The sequence below is a fragment of the Hemibagrus wyckioides genome, linkage group LG19, assembly GCF_019097595.1.
Source record: "Hemibagrus wyckioides isolate EC202008001 linkage group LG19, SWU_Hwy_1.0, whole genome shotgun sequence".
NCBI lineage: Eukaryota > Metazoa > Chordata > Actinopteri > Siluriformes > Bagridae > Hemibagrus > Hemibagrus wyckioides.
Genome location: NC_080728.1, coordinates 14,012,294 through 14,037,202, shown reverse-complemented (window position 1 = coordinate 14,037,202; position 24,909 = coordinate 14,012,294). Strand labels below are relative to the sequence as shown.

The 24,909-nt window shown below is 39.2% G+C and overlaps 1 protein-coding gene across 2 annotated transcripts in view; it reads left to right on the top strand.

The window, feature by feature from the left end:
- Positions 1-2,014: 2,014 nt before the first annotated feature.
- btbd11a (BTB (POZ) domain containing 11a) overlaps positions 2,015-24,909 on the top strand; it is a 214,870-nt gene continuing 191,975 nt past the window's right edge. Inside the window, exon 1 of one of the 2 annotated variants that reach the window (XM_058416565.1) lies at positions 2,015-3,452. In XM_058416565.1, the coding sequence (XP_058272548.1) occupies positions 2,585-3,452 (868 nt within the window). In that variant the 5' untranslated portion in view covers positions 2,015-2,584. The remainder of the gene's footprint in view (positions 3,453-24,909) is intronic. The other variant, XM_058416566.1, reaches the window with a different exon arrangement.

Sequence of the window (24,909 nt, the reverse complement as noted above, 5' to 3'; positions counted from 1 at the left end):
TATTCAAAGTATGGAGTACCGAGTACCTTCTTCATTCATCTTTAGTGCATTAAATTATTTATCATTAGTAACTTCTTTGCTCTGGTCAGGGACACAGTGGATTTGGAACCTATCCCAGAAAGCCCGGGATGGTACACAAATCCATCATAGGGAAGCATTAGAACACATTCACACAATCATTCAAACTTAGTGAAGCCAGTCCACTTACCAGCATATTTTTGGGAGTTTGAACGAAACTGGAGAACCTCCTGGAAGCCCGTACAGATAGTACACTGATATTAGGATTGAACCAGGATCCCTGGAGGCAGCAACACCGCCTGCTGAACCACCATGCTGCTGGTTTACTTTTTATTTCTTGCTCCTATAAAATGAATTCTAATAAAATTGCAGCTGAGGCATCATAACACCATTAAAGTTTTTATGTTTATGTACATTTATGCATGATCTTTCATTTACCATCATTACTGCCTGAAAACACCCTCACAGGCTGACACAGAAAGAGGCACTGTACCCATTTGGAACCTCAGTAGCTTTGTGAACTTAATTAAGACTCCAATCCACAGTCCACGGCTGCCACTTGATTAGGTCTTGAAAATGAAATTGGACCCGACCGTTTATGACACAATCACAAATAGTATGATATTAATCATGCAAATCTTTAATTACTTGATTGCTGTATACTAAACAGCTTTCCCCTAATGCACTGCAGGGTGTCAAAACATTTGTTGATTAAATAAACAACATGAGATTTTTTTTTAAATTTGTATATTAGATTATTAATATGTAGGGTTATGTTTGTACTCACAATTCCTCACTGATGTTAAATTGATGTTCAGATTGGCAACTGAAACTCCTGAACTAAAACAGGACAATCTTGCACACCTGGCTAGTGAATAATTAATATCCAATGATTAATAAGATGCTGTGAGGATGATTAAGCAATGACAGTGATGAGGGTGTGCTCTTACCTACAGTATTATTAAAATTCACAAAAGGCACTAAACAATGATTATCTATCAAAGGTGTTACAAAAATAATTAAGAAATAATTAAAAACAGGGAATTTAACAGGAAACATATATAAACATACATAAATGTTTGTGTTTTTCTAGTAAAAGTATCTGTTTTATGACTTTCTTGATTTTACAGTAACTTGTAACAATAAATGACTTACCATTGAGAAAGGGCATAAGTGATCAGTTAAAGGTTAAGTTAAAGGTTCTTGCTCAAGAACCCAACAGTGCCTTTAGGGAAATCCAGTCAGCTGTCCAATACTATAAACACTCATACTTCTACTACTATTACTACTACTACTAATAATAATAAAAATAATCATAAATCCTAAAGCATTATTGCATAAAATGTTGAAAAGTGTTGTTGCTTGAGCTGCCTGTCTGTGTGTAGTTTCTGTGTGTGTTCTCCCTCTGTCCACATGGGTTCTCCAGTTCCCTCCTACTTTCCAAAACCTGACCCTGTCCAAAATAAAATATTTACTGGGAATGATTGAATGAATGAATGATGATCAGTTGTGTTAAGGTTGATTTCCTTTATTGAGACACGGAAAGTTACAATATTATGCACTTAATTTTTATATATTAGAAAATGTTATGCATAAAATACACTTTATAGCCTATTTCTTTTTCTTTTCTTCTTTTTATTTATTTATTTATTTATTTATTTATTTATTTATTTATTTATTTAATGTTTAGAGATAAGTTATTTATTTATTGTTTATTTCTGTGTTTTTAAGCACCGTAACTATGTAACTACGATGATGATGATGATGATGAGTGTGTAATGGAATGTTTTCTGGAATGTGATCCATATATAACTGCTGTAGCAGTAGTGTGTGTGTGTGTGTGTGTGTGTTAGAAGTAGCTTTCTGTTTCTAGCATCTTCAGCCTGAACAGTCTCTGCAGGCAGTGTGTGGTGATGAGCCATGACGAGTGAAAAATGATGCAGAACAGATCAGCTGTTATACCGCAGTAAGTGACAGGAAGCATCGCTGCCCCCGTCATCGTGACTTCTGCCTGGAACATGTTGCTTAAAGACTATTACCTTTCCTCGCTTCATTAACCAATTTCAACAATTGTCCAAAATCTTGAACAAGACGGCTCAGTTTCATTCTCCTCCACAGATAGATTGTTCGTTGTTTTTCTCTCTATCCGATTTGTTCGCCATCAACATCAGCTAAAGCGCAGTGATAGGAATCTCGGGTTAAGTCCGGTCCGGGCTGTCACTCAACTGTTTCCGAGGCTGCTGATTGGACCGATCTCAAGATGTATTTGCATATCCCCGCCCATCGAGTGGCTCTGCAGTGGTTGGAGAAGGCTTCGGAGAGCGAGCTCTCAAATTGCGCGCACTAAGTTGGAGAGGCGCTGAGACTCTGGATGAAGATTCGCCTGTTGCCTGTCGAGGTAGTGAAAGGAGCGGCTACATTTGTACACCTGTGCGCACATCTGCTCAAACGTTTTCTCGTTAAAGATCAAGCGGGACTTTCTTTGTGCGCGTGAATGTAGCCAATTTTTCCCCCCTTGTTCATTCCGTTAAACGCAAGGCACAGCCCACAATTATGAGGTGCAGCCATGGCAGGCAAGGGTAAGGCAGCCGCGAGGACGCTGGAGGATTTGACACTCGATTCCGGTTATGGTGGAGCGGCGGACTCGTTTAGGTCGTCCAGCGTGTCGCTCTGCTGCTCCGACACGCACCCGTCATTCCCGCATGGGGGAAACTGCTGGCATCTGACCGAATCCATGCACAGCAGACACAACAGTCTGGACACGGTGAACACCGTGTTGGCGGAAGACACGGAGATCCTCGAGTGCTCAGGCCAGTGTGCCAAGCTGCCCGAGCTCGAGGAGGTTCCGTGGAGCGTGGCTGAGGTGGAAGGCGCGCTGCGGAAGGACAGCGAGGTGGTAAGCTCAGCCGGCGCGTCCCGCGAGATCGTGGTCAAGCTGTCGGCGCTGCTGAGTCGCGCGCTAGTTCGGGTCGCCCGCGAGGCGCAGCGCCTGAGCCTGCGCTACGCCAAGTGCACCAAGCACGAGGTCCAGAGCGCCATCAAGGTGGTACTGTCATGGACCATCTCTGCCAACTGCGTGACTGCGGCGCTCGGCGCGCTTTCGCTGTACAACATGAGCACGAGCGATCGCTTCAGCCGAGGCAAGTCGGCGCGCTGCGGTCTCGTCTTCTCCGTGGGGAAGTTCTTCCGGTGGATGGTGGACAGTCGTGTGGCTTTGAGGATTCACGAGCATGCCGCCATTTACCTGTGCGCTTGCATGGAGACCCTCTTCCGCGAAGTGTTCGGTCGCGTAGAGAGGAGCGCGCTCGTGGAGAAGGAGAACGGAGTTCCCAAGCTCACAGTCGAGTCCCTGGAACAAGCGATCAACAACGACTCCGAGCTATGGGGTCTGCTGCAACCCTACCAGCATCTCATCTGTGGCAAAAACGCAAGCGGTAAGCACCTGAAAGTGAACTTTAAACTGTAATTTTGTTGCTGTCCGGCTTGTCACCTGCGCGCAGTGACCCACTCACCTTATTAACACAGACTCATAATCACTGGGTGCCTTGTGCCACCAACGCAGTTATGTAGCTTACTTCGGATTAACCTTAATGTCAAACTAAATTGACGTGAGTCAGTCGTTCTGACTAGCAAATGACAGCTTTGCTGCTCCATTAGCAAAGACTGCATTCTGATGATTGCCCACTTTCGTGTGGGAAGTTGAATACAGGGTGAAAAGGTGGTCATTTCATTGCTAGTAAAAGCTGTAAGGACCTCAGCTGCACTGCTGATGTTCAGGACCTCTGTTGAATAGGCACATGGAAAGCATAACCATATGGTTTATCCACTAAAAGTTACCCCATTAACCCAGTTGTTAGTGATAACCCCATTTTATTCATTTTAGATACCAATATTAGTGGTCTGAGATTCAGCTGGTACTTGGTAAAGTGACCGAAGACTCTGGTGTGAAACATGTGAGGATTGACAGTTTGGTCAGTGAAATGTGTCAGTGCCGTTATTTGGATCAGTATGTGAGATTTGATCCACTTCTGATCCAGTGTTTTTAAGCAACATCTTCCCAACTACTCAGTTTTGAATTAGTAGCTTACATTCTGATTCACAATGCAGATCACAGTAGTTTGTTGTGGCCAAAACCGCTTGATTTTCTTGCATCTTTTTGCTAAATTTACAATGCAACTTGCCATTTTTTCCCTGAAAACTACTTGCCGACATTGAATCTGGTTTATCTTTGAATAAACTACTACCAGTGAAGACATATATGTTATAACCTTTTATGATAGATGATGCACATAAATTGAACATGGCTTTGGCTGAATGCGTATTGTGCGCTGTGATGATGTCACACATCCTGGTTCAAATCTGTGGGAAATCTGGGAATTTAAAAAAAAAATTTGGAAGCTCTTGTGAATATTATGGGGTTTGCTTGATTTTGCATTAATTTCTGAGATCACAAATCACAGAATCTAGGTGGGACTGCTACATGAATCAGTATTTGAGAAAAAATCCACATATTAAACATCATCTTGCAAGAGTTTTATTTCTCTTACACCACAAGCACTCTGCCAATGACACATCATACTTTTTATCCATTTATAGTTACATGCAGTGTTGTGAAACATCGCTAAAAACAAGGTACTCCTGTGACCGCTTATGTAATAACAAACTCTAAACAGTTCTTCCTTCACCTCAACAGTTTTTCTTTATCTCTTTGTTGAAGTTATTCAGGCAAAAAATGCAGCTTTTCTTGTTACTGAGAAACTGCATAGCTGTCTCTCCTGATGCTTCTCCCATTTCGGAAAACATAAAGCTGCAGCTTATCGATTGTTTTAAAGCACTGACACTGGAGACTCCTTCCTTAAATAGAAAGCTGTTGATGTTGACTTGCCTGTCATCCCTGGGTAAGATTTTACGATAGAAACAAGACCATAGTAGAAGAGTGTATGAATATAACCCATGCCTCTGGTAGTGCTGTTAGCTGCTTCAACATTTTCTGACCAAGCAGAGTCGAGTATTTAACAGCACAGTAGAAATACTGATACATAACAGATACATGAAACTTAATGTGTAAAAGTAATGTAGACATGCATTATCTCATGAATGTATTAATGATATATTGTAGATATATTTTCTCATTTTTTTTCCCGACACTTGAAAATGTGGACCAAATAATAATCTTCCCACCTCCACCCTCTAGTATTAACAAACTTGATGGCATTCTGTATCTAAAAGCTCATCTCAAATGAACATTATTATGCACATTATCACAAGTCTCTAAAGTAACAAAAGCCTTAATGGTGTAAATCATGTTCAGCATTATAAGTATTAATTCTACTCTATACAGTGGAACAAACTGGAGAGTCAACTCTAAGGTTTTTTTACACACCTCTTATCTAGTAGCATCACTATGACTTTTTCTTGGATGACATACAGGGTTGCTTGGCTGAATTGAGAAACATTCACAGCAGGCCTTTTGTTTCCAGCCTTGTTATTTATTTGGACACTAGAACAGGTGCAAGCTCGCCACTTGCTCTGCTGCATGGTGTGCTGCACAACTGCTTCGTACACCTGTTGGACCAGCCATGCTCCTAGTTCATGCAACGACAGGAACATGTTTCGACATCACGCTTCATGGCATTGGAGGTCGATGTGTATTTCTTGCCATTCTCATGCCCGGTGTTACGGCAGCGATTACGAAACCTTTCAAGGATTTAGATGACTCTTACCCTAGCAGGATGTGAAATTTCATCATTTCTACTGTTTTAGAAAGTGTGAGTAAGTGAGTACTGTAAAAACAATATATATATTCTTCCTAAAACATTCAATATAGCTGAATCTGTCATCTCCTCTTTAGCAGGGATGCATTTCAATTATTCAGTAATTCAGTAGTTCAGTAGGGAGTGCTCCTTGGCCACATTTCAAATAAACAAGCGGGCTGCGTAGGCACTGCCTACATCAGAGATTTATTCGAACCTGCTGATAGTGATCTACATAGCATTCAATTACATACATAAACAGTACTAATATCTGCTTTACTATGTAAATAAAATCTAGCAGGAGAAGCACCAGAGTTGTTTCATAGCAGGGGTTCTGAAGTATCGCAAGTGTTTAATCTTTGGTCATAAAAGGGATTTAGGAAGGATTTAAGATTTACTGAGAAAATACAGATTGATAAAGATAAACAAAATACAAGAATCTCAGGACTTCCCAGATCAACATTGATGGCTTTATTTGTCTGAGAGCACCACTTGACCTTGCATGCTATTAAAAAAAACAAACAAACCATAATTATGAATGCTGTATTCATCTTGAAACCTTTTTCTATTTTTCTTTTAGTACAGCTTGCACATTTAACCCAAATTGCAAATTTGACATTACATTATCTGGCTGTCCCAGGCTCATGTTTATTATTATTATTATTATTATTATTATTATTATAAAAATAAATCTCAATATACTGTTTAATAAACAAAATTGCATATAGTAATCTGCTGTTCCTCAGTGTTGCATAAGAAAAATAAAACCTTTAATGTTCAGTGTATTATTCAGTACGAAGATTTGTATTAAAAAAAGAAAATAAAGAAAAACTTTTCAGCTGATGATTGGAACTATATTGGAAAAAATATTTCTTCTTTTTCCTTGTGAATTTTTTAAAAATTATTTTAAAAAGTAATATAAAAAAACTACAAACTAATATGGATCGACTATTTTGTCTGTGGTCAGTGAAACTAAATATTGTATAACATTAGAAGATCTGCAAGTACATGATATTTTTTATTGTGTAACATTAAGTACATGATATATTTCTTTTATTGTGTAACATTAATAGGTCCGTAAGTACATGATATTCTTTACTGTGTAATATTAAGAGATGTGTAAGTACATTATATTTTGTATTGTGTAACATTAATATATCCGTAGGTACATGATATTTTTGTTATGCTGCCCATGTTAACAACCAGGTTTCTAAAAATGGCTTAGTTTTACAAACAGAAAAAAAACACCAAATGTCTGCAAACTAGTTGTTTGACTGTAGCAACAAATAGCTACACATTGTGAAGTTAGCTAAAGTTTTGGTTAATTAGTGAAGTTTCTCTACCTTAACTGTTCAGAAAGATAAAATGGATCTCCATAATCACTCCAAACGTCTTTGCATTTCTTTCTTTATTTTTAACTTTTTTATTTCCTCCACCATTTTCCTACCGGTGTTGCTTATTCTTCTCAGCCTGAACACCAGAAACAAAGCATCAAAATGTGATTTGTGCCATAGACTAAGCAGATGAGATACACCTGTTTTGAATTTGATATGGGGTGTATATACGTTACATTTTAATCATCATCCGTTTTTTTAACACGCTAGTCAGATCAGAGAGGTCTGAATGCAAATCTCTGACTTCTCTTCCCTTTCTGATCCAATCTCAGTAGCCCTGTAGCTAGTCTTGGGTCCAGTGTGCTTCCTTCAGCTCCATAATTTAAATTCATGCACCAGTGGGTGTTTATGTTTACCTACTAGACCTTCTTTTGAGCCTGAACATATGGTATCTATCATATCATACTGTACACAAATCCAAAAACAGATTTAGCCAGTTTTAGTTGGAGTACTTTTTTCAGTACTGACTCATTAATAAGCTAAATTATGAAATCCAGATTTAATATTATAGCCAGATTTGATATTATTAAGTTGTAATGCAGATTTCTTTTTTCTGTAAAATTCTGAAATTCAGAAATGTTTATTCTCTGCTGAAAATAAAGATCTCTATTAAGTAAACTGTATTACTCGAACCGTAGGGAGACTCGGTAATTGACTTTAGCACCTCTTGAGTAGGTGTAGAGTTAGTATCACTCCTACTCTGGAGACCTTGCACCTGCAAATCCACCTGCTTTCTTTATCCTGCATGTTATCTAAGAGAGGGGGATTTATAGACGGATAATTCTGGAACTTTCTAGCTGTTTTTTTCCCCTTTCCTGCTCTTGCTCCTTGGAGAATTCACAGATGACTCGACAGATTGCCATCTTTGCAGAGTTAAGATGCAAAGCACCCTGTTTTTTGTTTTTGCCAAGCTGGCTTTCATGCTTTTTTTTATTGCACGGTGACTTTGGAGCGAGCGAGGTGAAAATCCTGAAAGCGTTTCACAGCTCTTTTTTTTTTTTAGTGCAGAAAACACAGCCGAACTTCTCACTTCAGCGGGTGAGTAATTCTTACTCCTTGCAGGTGTAGTGCGCAGTTTCACCTCATTTTTAAAACGTGTAAAAGTGTTGAAGGTTCTTCCCATGAGGTTTGGGTGCTTTTCTAAGGCATTGTGAAGAATCTTTATTTGGATGGAAGTTCGTCATCAGACCACTTTTAGGCTCTCAATAGACAATGTTTAATGGACTTAATGGACAATGTTTGGTGTGTGTGTGTGTGTGAGACTGAAGATATAAGGACAGAATGCTGAATTTTGGCATAAAGTGAGATGTTTTGTGGCTCAGATAAAGATATCAGAGAAATGAGATGAAGAATGTGAAACTTAAGAGATCAGAAAATGGAGGGAAGAAGGAATAGCAGATTAAAAGAAGCTTTATGTTTAAGGTTGTAAAACAAAGCTGGTTCTGTGCTTTAGTCAAATTTGGTTGTTGTTTATAATCTGAATCAGAATTGATGATGCAGTATGTGAACACTGACTGCATTCTCTGATGCAAATATACTGTGATCGGTGAAGGATTTACGGCAACACAATCCCTGAAAAGGACAAAACTGTGAACTCTGTCAGTATAGTGGCATTAATGGTATTAATATCGGTGTCCTAGAGTTTATATTTACTCTTTATTTAACTATTTAAATCTTGCATACTGGAAACTTTTTGATGTTCAAAATGCGTAATTTCGATTTCTTAATTTAATTTAATTTTTTTTAAAATTAGGATTGCAACAGAGGATCATCCAATCTACATATTTGATTTCGGCACAGGCTTTACCCTTACTGATGCAACCCTCATTTTATCCTGCCTCGGGACCGGCACTTAGAGTTAACCCTGCAGTATAGATAATATAAAGTCCAATGGAATTTTTTTTTTACCTCACCTCAACATTATTTTGATGCTTTATTTTATTCATAAACATAATAATCCTATCAAGTATTAAAAAAAGTTCATAAAGTTAATAAAAGCCTTTCACTTCTGGGATTAGGGGATCGATTCCTGCCTCTGAGTGTGCATGATTCCCCTGTGCTTCCTCTTGGTATTCTGGTTTTCTCACCCAGTCCGAAGACATGCTCTGTGGGCTGATTGGTGTCTCTGAACTCTCTGTCGTTTGTGAGTGTGTGATTGTGGAATGTGATGGATTGGCCCCCAGCCTAGGGTGTCCCCTGCCTCGTGCCAAGAGGCCCTGGGATATACTCCAGGCTTCCCTCAACCCTGTGTAGGATAAATGGTACAGAAAATGGATGGGTGTATTCCTGAGTCGTCCTGTGTTTTATCAGTTTTTTTTGGGTCCTCTGGTTTCCTCTGTTTTGAATGTGCAATACATGTCAGTAGGTGTGTGTGTGTGTGTGTGTGCATTGTGCCCTGAGATGAACTGGCGTCCCAGTTCTGGCATCTGTGATGAACTGGCATCCCAGTGCAGTTCTCCTGCATTATACCCAGTGTTCCCAGGACAAGCTTCAGATCCTCCATGACCCTGATGAGGATAAAGCAGTTAATAAATATGAATAAATAAATGATTTCTTTTTCTATGTTCTGGATTATTAAATATTTAGAAACATAGAAAAGTCCTGGGAATTCTGCTGATGCCTGTACGAGCTTGCTGTGTGACAGACCTAGAGATGGGTGTGTTAAAATAACATGCAGCCAAACTAGCAGCTTTCTCTAATTTAAAACAACTGGACTATAAAACTCCAGTGGCAGCTTATGAAACTAAGTGAAAGGAAAAACGAGGAGAAACAGACAGTTTATGAGTCCTACAATTTGGCTGTGTTGTCTTGTTGGTATTTTATAGTAACTGTTAAGTATTTCTTACCTTCTTTTGACAGTTATTTGACTTTTAGTTCTGAATGTCTGCATGATCTTGTGATCTATTGTTTCTGATAAAGATGTGAGAGAGATTTTTTTTCAATTAATAGAAGACTGAAAATCCTTCACTGTGTCTAAAATCGTTTCCAGACATGTAATCCGACTGTCACCTATTTCGATACATCCCTATAAATGTTATTAAAGAGTTGTTTGACGCATGGTTCAGTGGGTTGAGTTGACATCTCATAGCTCCAGGGTCCCAGATCCAATCTGTTTCATGCCTTTGTGGAGGTTCCCAAGTTTCTCAGTGACTACATGGGCTTCCTCCAAATTCTCCGATTTCCTCCCACCTCCAAAAAACATGGTAATAGCTGGATTGGTTACACTTAATTGCCCCTAGGTGTAAGTAAGTGTGTGAATGTGTGTGTGTATCACCTAGCATTCCATCCAGGGTGTATTCTCAGCACATATTCCAGGGAAAGGCTCTGGATCTACCGCAGAATTGCCATGTCGGTCAGACGGCATCTGTCTGAGAAAGGAGATGATATTCTCTGAGATTATTGACAAGGTACCAGAGTCTAAAAGACTCTGGAAGCTAGAAGTCTGGCTTCTGACTATTAAAGAAGATCCAATTTTGCATTTCTGTTTATTTTTTGGTTGAAGAAATGCACCTTCACATGTAAAGATTTGCAAATCAAAGCACATTGCCTTTGATTTGAATACACAGCAGGTAAATAAAATCTATTACAGACTAGATTTTCATGCTCATACTTTCTGAGAACAAACAGCTGTGTATTACAAGTACTTATCAAAAGAAGATGAAGCATTTTTGAAAGTCTCTTGAGATTTATAGGTGCTATATAACGCTAATAGATATGACCTAGACGCCTATAGATTATATAGATCCCTAAGCTTTTTTCCCTAAGCTTTCTTAAGTTGATTTTTTTTTGATGATACTATTCGGTTTGATTCAGTTTGAAACCAAAAAGTAAACCAAAATTTGCCAAGGAAATGGTCGGGCTAGAAGATGTGCTTGTAAAGTGTATTTTATTCATCACCAGAAATGTGATGAGGTAAACAAACCCTTGGCAAGTGCACAAAGAAATCATTGAAATCAGCAGAGCACAGAGGATGATTAATGCTTAAATGATGATGCAGATCATTTCAGGATTAAACTATTATATTAATGTCTTAAATCATCAGTCATTCGATGAACCATATCCAACATTTTTTTTTTATTATTTCTCACTTGGATTCTGTAGATTTGTATCTAGAACTGCTGCTGGAATCAGAAAGAGTTCCTGTGCTTATCTCAGGACATGGCTATTCCTTCACTAATGATTTATAATCCCACCATCTGCCCAGAAGAGGACGGGCTCCCTTTTCACTCAGAGGTCCTTTTTTCTTTCTTTCTCATGTCATCTCAGGGAGTTTTTCCCTCCCACTATCATCTCTTGCTCATATTCTTACTCATATTGTTGACCTCACAATTTCTCAGCTAACCCTCTTACTGTTGCATCATACAGGCGCTCTATACAGAGGTCTGTGAAAGACAGAGCAACTTCATCTTATACCCTTGGGTCTTCTTCCAGTATACATGTGCTTTACATTAATTCTGCAGTAGTTCCATGCCATAGTAGTGTTGAGTTTAAGACCACCTTAGCCGAAACCAAGTCAAGACCAAGCCAATCAGTCAAGATTGAGAAGGGCAAGACCAAGATGAGACCATCATCACATCACATCATGCCTGAGTTCATATCAAGTCAGAGACCAGATGTTCAGATCTTTTAATTTGCTGGCCGCTGTATTGTCCAAACCTAACACCAAATATCACTTAATTTATCTAAAACAACTTTATGATTCTGTACAATTAACTACACAGGACATACATGTTACATATCCCATTCTTCTAGTAAGCGCTAAAGTGTAATCCTTTTCATGCAATTGCAGTGGGAATTATGGGGCATATGTGGCGTAAATAAAACGACACAGAGTTTGCTAACTATACAAAAGATACATTTTTTTAAAAAGTGCAATAGCACATGTAAAGATTTGCAAATCAAATCACACTGCCTTTAATTTAAGCACACAGCAGGTAAATAAAAAGTTGTTTTGGCTCACACAACTTTCCGAGACCAAACACAGCTGTGCGTTACGAGTACTTGTGCTATTATTCTGAGCTAAAGAAGATGAAGCATTCTGAAACACTCACTTGAAATTTGTAGGTGCTATAAAACACCACATCCAGAGGGGGATATTTACACTGTTTGCTGTAATGAGAACATTACAAGTTTTTATTCAGGGAAAGGAAGAAAAAATATTTCTAATCTTTGTAGGCATAGGCGTAGATGAGGCTGAGGAAAATTTCTCCCGAGTTTATGACAAGACTAAAACAACTGATACCACAACAATATATAATATCTCTAACAAAGGTTTGAAGTCATTCCAGTAAATAGCATAGTGCATGTGAAGTAACTATAGTAAAAAAACTTTAGAAAGTAAATTTCACACCCTCAACAATCGAGCATGGCAAGTGTAGTAAATGTCTTTCCTTGGGTCATGATTTCTTTAGGTGCCCAATCTTATTTTCAATGGGCCGGTGTGGGTGCAGGGTTTCATACCAATTAAGCAGAAGCCACACCTGAGTCTATTGATAGCCAAGATTAACCAATTAAACAGGAAGAATCAGGTGTGTCTCCTGCTTGATTGATATGAAAATCTGCACTGACACTGGGATAAGATTGGAAGATTGGGTTTTTCCGTCATATCTCCATGGTTGGGAGGTTGAAACTTGTGCATGTGAAACCTGAAACATGTTCTTCCCTGTGCTTCCTCTGTGTACTCCAGTTTCCTCCCCCCAGGCCAGAGATATACATGGCTTGCTGATTGGCATCTCAAAATGACATAAATGCCTGCAACTGTTCCCCGTTTTCTGTTGGCATCTCATCCAGTGTGTCCCCCTGGAGTCTCCTGAGATAGACTCCAGGTTCCTTGTAACTGTGTGTTGTAGAAACAATCCAGAAAATGAATGGATGGATTGTCTGAGACAACAGATAAGCGTCAAATGTTTCACATTTGTTTCTCACTGGGTATTTGCCTCATATATTTTGTGTCATTGATCAACTCGCTTCATCTGTCTGAGCAGATAAAACAAATTTCGGGTAATCGGTGCTCACACGTTCCTACCAAAGGTACGATCTATAGCCGATCAATCTTCTCATCCCAGCTTTGGTGTCCACTGCGTGAGTGATTGTTCTCTGTTGTCCACTCAAACTGGTAAAAGGATGCAGCAATGTAAATGCCTCTCCAGAAGGCGCCGGATGACTGTGCAGTGAGCCCACGCTGGGGCCCTGGTGAGCACTAAGCTCAAGGCCCACGGCACACACACACACGCACACACACACACAGGTTCCAGGCATGACGCAGCTCTTCACAGTACTCTGCTGCACGTGGATCCGTAGAGAGGACAGCTCACTACTGCAACATGCCAACATCCAGCTCCCACTCCTCTCAACTTTGCTCTATGAAGCTGCTTGAATGCTAATTCAAAGTAGGTTAACACTGTAAATCATTTATAGACCTTCAGCCTGTGGCTGATTTATTATTTACTGAACTGAATTATACAAAAATCAACAGTTTCATCCAAGTATTCTATTAATTATCATATGAAATGTGTCAATCATGGGGATATTTTGGCTTTGTATTGTATTTTTGAACAGATTGTATTTGAGCTTTGAGCACAGTGTGTAACTTTTATTCATTTTGAAGGTTGCCATATCTAAGTGCTGTATAAAGATGCCATTTTTCCTTCAACGTGCATGCCATGTTTCAGCTTCTGTTTGCAGCACTGCAATGCAGTTACTGATAATAAATCATTCGCACAAGATGACTTCCCCACATTCTGTCTGTGTAAGACAGCAGATTTAGAAAAGGCAGTCATATTCACATCTGTAGACAGCATAAGCTCTTGATTAATTGATACAATTCATTAGGTAAGCTAATTTCTCTGTTCATCTTATTATTCTTATGATAGTACATATTCAGGTGTGTGTCCTTTAAGTGAACCACCTGCGTGACTCATCCTGGAGAATCAGATTAATCATCTATGTTTTTTTCAGACCAAATGTTGGTCATTTGTGGAAAATATTGAGCATAGTCCTCATGCTGCATTCCACAGCTGTCAAAATGGCCATGTGTAGTTTACATTGAAACTTAGTAGCTGTACTTTCCCTGTCTGAAAATGATTTCCTCGCCACACAAACAGTATTTTAGCACCAGAATAACTCAATGTAAGAATACATCCAGTATATTAAATGCTCATAATAACACTAATTCATTGGACATGCAGATAGATAAATGTGAACAGCCCTCTACCATCATGCTGCTTTTAGTTTTGCTCATTATTAAATAAAATCTTTTCACTTTCAATTGGACTGGAATTTCTATATCGATCGAACGATTTATCTTCTAATTAATTTTAGCTGGCAGCCTTTCTAGTCTAATTTCATGCTAAATCCCAACTACAGGCTTGTGAGAGTTTCCAAGGTCATGGGGATTCTGCTAACCTACAAATAATATTATATCACAGGCTTTAATGATTATGTGCATATCAGCACCTTCGGCTGAGTGATAAAGATGGTTTCACTGTGCAGAATGTGAAGCAACTATAGACATATACACATTACACCGATAACATTATGACTACAGGTGAGGATTTAAGTTTGACAAGGGCCAAATTGTGATGGCTAGAAGAGTTGTCCAAGGAACAGTGGTGAACTACTGAGCTACTGTTGCTCAGATTGCTAAAGAAGTTAATGCTGGTTCTGATAGAAAGGTGCCAGAATACACAGTTCATCGCAATTTGTTGCGTATGGGGCTGCTTAGTTACAGACCAGTTAGGGTGCCCATGCTGACCCCTGTGCACCACTGGAAGCACCTAACAATGGGCACATGAGCATCAGAACTGGACCACGGAGCAATGGAAGAAGGTGGCCTGGTCTGATGAATCACGTTTTGTGCATGTGTGTCACTTACCTGGGGAACACATGGCACCAGGATGCACTATGGGAAGAAGGCAAGCCGGCAGAGGCAGTGTCATGCTTTGGGCAATGTTCTGCTGGGAAACCTTGGGTCCTGTCATCCATGTGAATGTTACTTTAACACGTTCCACCTACCTAAGCATTGTTGCAGGCCATGTACACCCTTTCATTGAAACGGTATTCCCTGATGGCTGTGGCCTCTTTCAGCAGGATAATGCGCCGTGCCACAAAGCAAAAATGGTTCAGGAATGGTTTGATGAGCACAACAACAAGTTTGAGGTGCTGAATTGGTCTCCAGATTCCCCAGATCTCAATTAAATTGAGCATCTGTGGGATGTACTGAACAAACAAGTCTGATCCACGGAGGCCACACTTCGCAGTTTGAGGACTTAAAGGATCTGCTGCTAACATCTTAGTGCCAGATACCACAGCACACCTTCATGGATCTAGTGGAGTCCATGCCTCAATGGGTCAGGGCTTTCTTGCCAGCAAAAGGGGGACCAACACAATATTAGGCAGGTGGTCATAATGTTATGGCTTATCGGTGTATGTGTAGTTCTACAACAGTGCTGTTGAGTCCTTGAGTCTGACTGGTATGGTGGGTGTTCCACATAATCTATACCCAATAAACGGATCAAAAATGCATTTGTATATGAAACAAAAAAAACAGGTCATTGTTGATTTGCTGCCATTTTCTGTAAGAAGATGTTTATTTCACATTTATAGAAGGAGTCTCCAATGTCAAGGCACTGTGTGTTAATCTTTAATGAATAAACCCATACTGTCCTGCCACCAATCCTTATTTAATTTATTTTAATAATAATAACAACAATAATAATAATAATAATAATAATTATTATTATTATTATTTAACATACATGACATAACATATTCCTTTTGCTTATACAGATAATTCTATGTATATTTTTTATAACTATTTTTATTCTTTTTTAATTATTCTTTTTTTTAGTTGACTTTTTATGACAGTCAGTTGGAAAGCACTTCACTACATACCATACTCTGTGTGGTTGCTTATGTGTCAAATAACATACGAATTTGTAATTTGAAAACATATTTTGATTTGTGTTAGAAAATATTGTTTTTTCATATTGTTTCAAGGTCGTTGATGGACTGAAGCAAGAAAGAAAGCTTAGACACTTTACTTCTTGTACAATTATACCAAAAACTATAGCATGAAAAGGCTAAAAATAATAAGCATTAGTCACATGCTCAGAATGGATATGTAATTTGAATGTAATAAAAGGGCTAGTGTTAATATATAAAGCAGTAAATATGATGCTATATTAAAACGGTGTACTAAAAGGCGAATGCTCTAATGAACCCCTTGCCCCTTGGTGTGTGTTTGTGTATAATAACCCAGATTTGCAGCTCTCTCTCTCTCAGATATTCTCATCTGCTTTTGAATTGAGGGTTGCACTGTGGATGATGTGGAGATATTTTTCTCTTCCGCCCAAAGGCGATTTGCACAGCCTCCACCACCCGCAATAACACTTCAGTAGCGACTCGGGCACGCGCTTGACAACAGGCTTTCAAAATTTTTAATATGTGATTGTGGCTTATCATGACATGGACTTAATTGCATGAGTTTCTGGGTTTTTCTGTCCAAATCACATGTTTAAGAGTTAAATAAAACACTTGTTGGAGTTAAGAGTTTTACAGATTTTTCCATTGCACTGGCCTTAAAATCAGAATGACATTGATTTACTAGAAAGCTTTTCCACCACATAGTTCCGATGGAAAACCAGTTTGCTTTTTGGGTCTGTTGTGGCGGTGTGAGTGGGGATTTGTTTTTTCTATTTATTTATTTTTTTGCCAGTAGAGTGCTGCTGTCCTGTCAGAAGAGGACATTTCAGTTAGATGTGTTCTGTCTTTTCAGTTCTCTAAAATAAGATAGCAGGGAAATAATAAAGACTAGGGACAAAAAGAGTTTACAATTTCAATTGTCTGCGATGGACTGGCGACCTGTCCCGGGTGTACCCCTGCCTTTCGCCTTATGTGTGCTAAGATAGGCTCCAGCAGACCCCCGTGACCCTATTTAGGAATAAGCGGGTATAGACAATGGATGGATGGATGGATGGATTTCAGTTGTAATATATACATATATATATATATATATATATATATATATATATATATATATATATATATATATATATATATATATATACACTATATTGCCAAAAGTATTCGCTCACCTGCCTTGACTCGCATATGAACTTAAGTGACATCCCATTCCTAATCCATAGGGTTCAATATGACGTCGGTCCACCCTTTGCAGCTATAACAGCTTCAACTCTTCTGGGAAGGCTGTCCACAAGGTTTAGGAGTGTGTTTATGGGAATTTTTGACCATTCTTCCAGAAGCGCATTTGTGAGTTCACACACTGATGTTGTACGAGAAGGCCTGGCTCTCAGTCTCCGCTCTAATTCATCCCAAAGGTGTTCTATCGGGTTGAGGTCAGGACTCTGTGCAGGCCAGTCAAGTTCATCCACACCAGACTCTGTCATCCATGTCTTTATGGACCTTGCTTTGTGCACTGGTGCACAGTCATGTTGGAAGAGGAAGGGGCCAGCTCCAAACTGTTCCCACAAAGTTGGGAGCATGGAATTGTCCAAAATGTCTTGGTATGCTGAAGCATTCAGAGTTCCTTTCACTGGAACTAAGGGGCCAAGCCCAGCTCCTGAAAAACAACCCCACACCATAATCCCCCCTCCACCAAACTTTACACTTGGCACAATGCAGTCAGACAAGTACCGTTCTCCTGGCAACCGCCAAACCCAGACTCGTCCATCAGATTGCCAGATGGAGAAGCGCGATTCATCACTCCAGAGAACGTGTCTCCACTGCTCTAGAGTCCAGTGGCGGCGTGCTTTACACCACTGCATCCGACGCTTTGTATTGCACTTGGTGATGTATGGCTTGGATGCAGCTGCTTGGCCATGGAAACCCATTCCATGAAGCTCTCTGCGCACTGTTCTTGAGCTAATCTGAAGGCCACATGAAGTTTGGAGGTCTGTAGCGATTGACAGAAAGTTGGCGACCTCTTCGCACTATGCGCCTCAGCATCCGCTGACCCCGCTCCGTCAGTTTACGTGGCCTACCACTTCGTGGCTGAGTTGCTGTCGTTCCCAAACACTTCCACGTTCTTATAATACAGCTGACAGTTGACTGGAATATTTAGGAGCGAGGAAATTTCACGACTGGATTTGTTGCACAGGTGGCATCCCATCACAGTTCCACGCTGGAATTCACTGAGCTCCTGAGAGCGACCCATTCTTTCACAAATGTTTGTAAAAACAGTCTGCATGCCTAGGTGCTTGATGTTATACACCTGTGGCCATGGAAGTGATTGGAACACCTGATTCTGTTTATTTGGATGGGTGAGCGAATACTTTTGGCAATATAGTGTATATGTATATATATATATATATATATATATATACACACTATATATAAACAGCAAAAGCATGTTTAGAACTAAATTCAAAATGATTGAAATGTCCTTTTATTGCCTTGAATTAAAATAGTATTTTCCTGAACAAACCAGTTTAAATCAGATAAGATTATGGCTTTAAATACCAATCACTTGAAATATTCGGAATTGAACCTGAACTTGTGTCTCATTACCCCAACGTTAAGAACTCTATGTTTATGGTAATAATCAGTGATGGCTGATGATATAAGATGTGACGGCTAAATTCTTATATCTATCACTGCTAATGATGTGTTACGGATGTGTTAGTTGAAGCGGGCTGAAAACTGTCAGCTCAAATGAATATTAAATCCTGCGACAGTGTCACTCTCTGAAATCACCTGAAACGATTGACACTGATAGACTGCATAACTCTACACTCTGGGCTAGAAAGAAATCAGCCCTGGCCTCACTTCTGCATACAATTCTGTAGCTGTGCCCCAAATGATGTACTACACACTATTTACTCTGTACTGTAACATCCAGTGCATGAATATTTAAAAGTGTAACATCGTCTCAAATGGAACTCTAAAGGTTTTTACTACCTGGAAGTATAAACTGTTTCCCAGTCGATGATAAATGTTAAGTGTTTTTGTTGATTTTGTTAAGTGTTCCCTTTTCTACTGATCATTCAGTAAGTGAATTAGTGAAGCTTGTTGTGCTTCTACTGGTCATCTATTGCAATAATTTGAGTAGATGACCAGATGATTCATCTCTATCACCATCTTCATCATCTGCATGGAGCTGAATTATGCACTGCTTTAGTGAGTAATTTAATTTGACCATGATTCACTGCAGCACAGGCTGAAAGCAATCTGCACTAATATGGAAAGATTTTGAAGCTAACTTTCCTCCATGCTCACCCAAATATGTTAATTTCTCTCTTCTATATTCTCAGGGTTTTTTTTTTTGCTACAGCGGCTTTTAAGAATACAAAGCAGCTTTACAGAAATCCCGCTGGAGATTTTGATCTCTAATGAGCAAGCGAGAGGAGATAGTGGTAACAAAAAAGGCCCTAAGGTGGTTTTCACACTGGGCATGTTTGTTGCGGTTTCAATCCGAGTGTGATTGTTCCCGGTTCCCCCCACAGCGTCGTCTGGTTTCAGACTCGCTTGATTCTATCGAACCCCGGTGCATTTGCGTTGATCTTACATCATCACAAACGCCCACAGAGAACACAACCATTTTGATCCATGTTTTTTTTATTATTATTATTTTGCAGCTATTATATACAGAAGTCACTTCATCACTTCTGTGTCTTACAGCGTTCCCTTGCCACACATGGTACACATGTGTTGTGTAAACTAATGATTTATCATCGGATCATCATCGGATAAAACACATGTACAGGTTACTTTACTTCCTGAACATGTGGGGAAACAACTATGAGGTGCGTTCACATCCATGGGAATTGCAGCACATTTCCAGTGCAGCCGGACTCATAACTCAGATCACCTCCTACAGGAAAACTGGGGTTCTGTACATTGGTGTGCTTCCTGGTCCACATGACAGCTTTCACATGACCAATTTTTCATTTAAAGCTCTGTTTCAGACTAAACTGCCAGTGTGAAAGCTCCCTAAGACATCAAGACTTGAAAAGACTCAAAGGGTGACCTACCATCCTCTCTGTGCAACAGTGGAGTTATAAATCATTACAGTACACAGATATAGATGCCTAAAGTCAAGCTGTACAACGTGTGCTGAAAGGATGAGCACATCATGTGAGCTGATTGTAAATAAGCTAAGCACAGGGCAGTCTTTAAGATTACAGCAGCAGTTCTTCTTTACAGGCTATACGAATAACACACTGAATTTTGGTGCTAAGGGAGTAATCAGTTACTTAACTTACAATTGGACATTTTCCGATTTTATTTGGGAGCTTTAGAATCTCCGTGGCTGGTTCGTAGTAGGCCCGTGCTAGCCCACTCTTCATCATGTTGTAATTAGCAGTTTTCAAAAGGGCTTGCTATGCTCTTCTGGGAGCGCTGATAATTACTGTTTTGCTGCCAGCCCCTGGAGAGAAGTGCAGGGCCTAAAGGAAGTAATAAATTGAAATATGTTTTTTTTTTTCATGTTGACAGGGGCTAGAGAGAAGAAAACATGGTGTTTTTAGTAACATAGGTTAGAGAGAGTAAAGTTTAGTTAGCGTTCACCGCTAACTGGAACTGAAATTTCACAAGGCTTTTTGAATAGAAAGCTTGATTAATTAATTCCAGTGTCTTTATATGAACAGTAGTAGTTGTTGGGCTACATGACGCACTTATATCAACTTACATAACCTTACATGCTTTCATCATAGTCAGTGTTGACATGAGTCATGACCCCATGGTTAGGGTCATGGTTAGATCACATCATCACATTAACATGACTCTGACATACCAGAGCTACACTAAGATACAAATGAATCATGACAGTTGTTAGACAATTTCTCTTCACAGGTTAGTTTAGCTCTATGCATACATCTGTTTGGATTTTGATAAACACACTATCATTCTTGATATTTAGTATTGGGTTAAATTAACAGCAGTGGGTTGAAACCTTGTCTAGGGTATCCCCCATCTTGTCCCTTGGGATAGACTCTGGGGTCCCCTACAACCCTGTGTAGGATAATCAGTACAGAAAATGGATGGAAGGATGGAGGTTATAACATAACACATAATATTATAAGTCTTAACATAATATGAAGTCTGTCACTTGATTCGACTCAACATGAATATGCATGCTTTATGAAAACTAATGTGAGCTGGAATAATCCTTTATAAATGTTTAAATACAGTCAGTACCTGAGAAAGGTTTTTGTCTTTTAACACTATGTAACCTTGAATAAATTTTTGATAATATTTAAATTTCTGAAATTTGACATGGCTTTATTTTGTTGGCTATGCCTTATATACTATAATTATTTTTACCAGTGGCCAAAAAATGTAATGTCCTCCTATATCATTTGTGTCCATGTTCAACATTGAATGTCTCCACAGCGTAATAACTCATATGAAAGTAGACACTCAGAATTTGTAGATTTTCATCTACCTATTTTCAGACTACCTGGGGCAATAAATTCATAGATAAGTTCCAAATGTTTTATAATAAATGAATGTTTTTTATCTTCAAAGTAAATGCTGATATCAGTCCCATTTCTACTCTCTGAGATGTCCCAAGTGTTTGTTCATAAGCATTTAAAGGTGTTCAACCACTAAAAATCTGTGTAAGACAATAGAGATAACAACATACGTCTCACACTGAAAGCCAACGGAGTCCTGACTCATTTTATATCAGACTTGCAGCAATAAAATTATTCATTTGTTTATACTGATTGAAAATGTCCGATATGTCCCTGGGGGCGAAATGGAACCTCAGTGTATTTAATTTAAACTTCATTTAAACAAGTTTCTAATGACTAAATTGAATTATATAAAGTGATCCATTCATGCAGTATTAACCTAACACAGATACATTGTGAAATCTCACAAGGATGCTGGCACTGATTATATCAGTTTTATAACAATCAGATCATATTTATACGACTAAAACATTCATGATAAAATAGCTCAATAGTAATGTGTTTGTTGTGGGTTTGATTCTCAGTTCAGGTGCGAGCTTGCTGTTTGATTTCATTCACGCTTTTGAAAATACACGCTCAAATCATATCTGATGTTAGAAATTTTGTTAATGTTACTCAATGGAACCGACATACATGGAAGCGATATACATATTCAAAATAAGAACATTTAATGAGCTTTTTTCCCCTCCAGTATGTTATACTCTATATTGTCTAAAAACTATTATCTCTTAATCATTTACTTGTCTATTCAGCCTTAATTCTCTAAAACCGTGGTTTAGATAGATCTGGTTAAACCTGATTGTGGATAGCAATTGCCATGAATAGGCAACCAATGCTCATTTTGCCCTCAGGATTTATGGGTCTTGACTTGTACTGATGTCTGTTATGAGGAACTGGAGATACTCAGTAATTTACACTAAATCAGTCATCACATATCACATGAGAAACATGCAGATTCCTGGGACATTTTTGGTTGATTACTCTGTCTTTGCATGCAATTGCCACAGAAATAGGCTTGGTCATATTCCTCCATTTATAACAGCCATGCTTTTGCCCTGTAGGGTAAGTCTTACATGCTCACAGTCACCTAAAGCTCCCTGGCCCTTTTCATTTCCTCTGTCTTAATTTCCCAGAGGCTAGACAGAGTGACCTCCCGAAGCCTTAATTTTTCAAAGTGCTCATAAATGTGGTGTCAGTCGGGGATTGTCAAGGGCACGTTTTCAATCTATTTGTTTGGCTGACCGTTGGCTTGAGAGGTTTGTTAAAACCTAATAATGTCTCCCACAGACATGTACCTGCCTTCAAATGTGTCAGGAGGGGATGCCCACAAAACCAACATATATGAAAAAGTCATTCAGGTATAGCTCCATGTCTTTACATATGGCCTAACCCCAATCACCTCAGGACTACAGTTCTATTACTTCATTCATCTCAGCTAAAAACCTTTCCACTCAGACAATATTTATACTTATTTATGTTTATAGGTGTTTTTGTTTCATTTGTGTAATATACAGTACTTTGTGAGTGAATGAAAGCAATGTTGCATGTTAGGAATGAAAATAAAGGACCACAATATGATGACATGGCATGATGCCGCCATGAAGTTTTATATTTTATAATAATAGTTTTCCAATAACTGCATTTCTCACTGGTTTCTCTTATACACCAAGATGTGCCACAGATTACAATACAGTACATTCTTCACCACTCAGGCATACCATTCTGAGCAGTGAAAGGTGAAGTGAATAACACTGATTATCTCCTCGTCATGGCACGGCATATATTAGGCAGCAAGTGAACATTTTGTCCTCAAAGTTGATGTGTTAGAAGCAGGAAAAATGGGCAAGTGTAAGGATTTAAGCGAGTTTGACAAGGACCAAATTGTGATGGCTAGACGACTGGATCAGAGCATCTCCAAAACTGCAGCTCTTGTGGGGTGTTCCCGGTGTGCAGTGGTCAGTATCTATCAAAAGTGGTCCAAGGAAAGAACAGTGGTGACCCGGTGACAGGGTCATGGGTGGCCAAGGCTCATTGATGCACGTGGGGAGCGAAGGCTGCCCTGTGTGGTCAGATCCAACAGACGAGCTACCGTTGCTCAAATTGCTGAAGAGCTATCTATCAGCTATCATATATTCTATCAGAAGCTATAAACATTTTTTCCTTTACCAGTCTATAGCTTGTATAGTTACTGAGAAGCTGCAAATCTACTGAAGACTGTTGACCTGTGTCTACCTCTCACTGTTACAAAACACACTGGGGATTCCCTCTAAAGATGATAAATAAAAGTCTACTTACAGAAAACGGCATCATTTATGTGTAGTGGCCACCATTCAAGTCCCTGTATAAGTCAAGGATTTCACGATTAAATCAAACATACCCCAGATTTGGTCCAAAATGTGTCATGTGATGTCATCCCAATGTTCCTTCATCCAAAGCCATCTACATTTCACATGTCGAACATGAGTACAGCTATCATAAAAATTAATTAAAAATGTCTCTTCACTGGAAGTAAAATCCTGTGCTTGCAATTTCTCCATTTCAAGCAGTTGTCTGCAAAAAAACACTAGAGGAAAGTTATTAGAACTGTTCTGTTATAGAAACTAAATTAACACCTTCTGAACAATGAGAATAGAGAATTCAACAGCACCGTGCTCTGTGAATGCAACAGCTCTTGCTCATGATGTTACCAGCCTCTTGCTATTCTTACCTAAAGTTAGGAAACATAGCTAGGAATATTTCAACATTGTTTGGCAAAGTCAGTGTTGGAAAAGACAGAACAATAGATCTGGATTTACTGAGAGTGCCAACTGCAGTATGAGGTGATGGACAGCATCTATCTGTGTCTCTCAGTCTCTCTCTCTCTCTCTCTCTCTCTCTCTCTCTGTCTTCTTTTTTTGTCTGTCTCAGCCGTCCTTACACACCCAGACCCAGATTTTTAATGAATCTCCACATACAAGAAAGAAGAAGAACCTTCTACATTTATTTTCATTAGTTTCAGAGGGTTTCTTAGATTGTACAGTGACACTGAAGAGGAATGAAGCATTGAGGAGGAGTGGGTGAGCTCCAAAAGAGACTGTCAAATGGGAGCATCAGATGACAGCACTGCAGAAACGTTCATCATGCCTCACGCTTCCTCGCTCTCCCACTCTCCCTCACTGTGGGAATTGCGGTCCAGCTGTTCTGCCCCCTCATTTTCTCTGATTTCATACACAAATTATAAAGAATTATAAAGACCCCACAGTGACCTTTGAAATTCAGTTAAGAATTCTTTGGTGAAGTCCCTCAAATGGTCACACGTTTGAGGGTTACAGA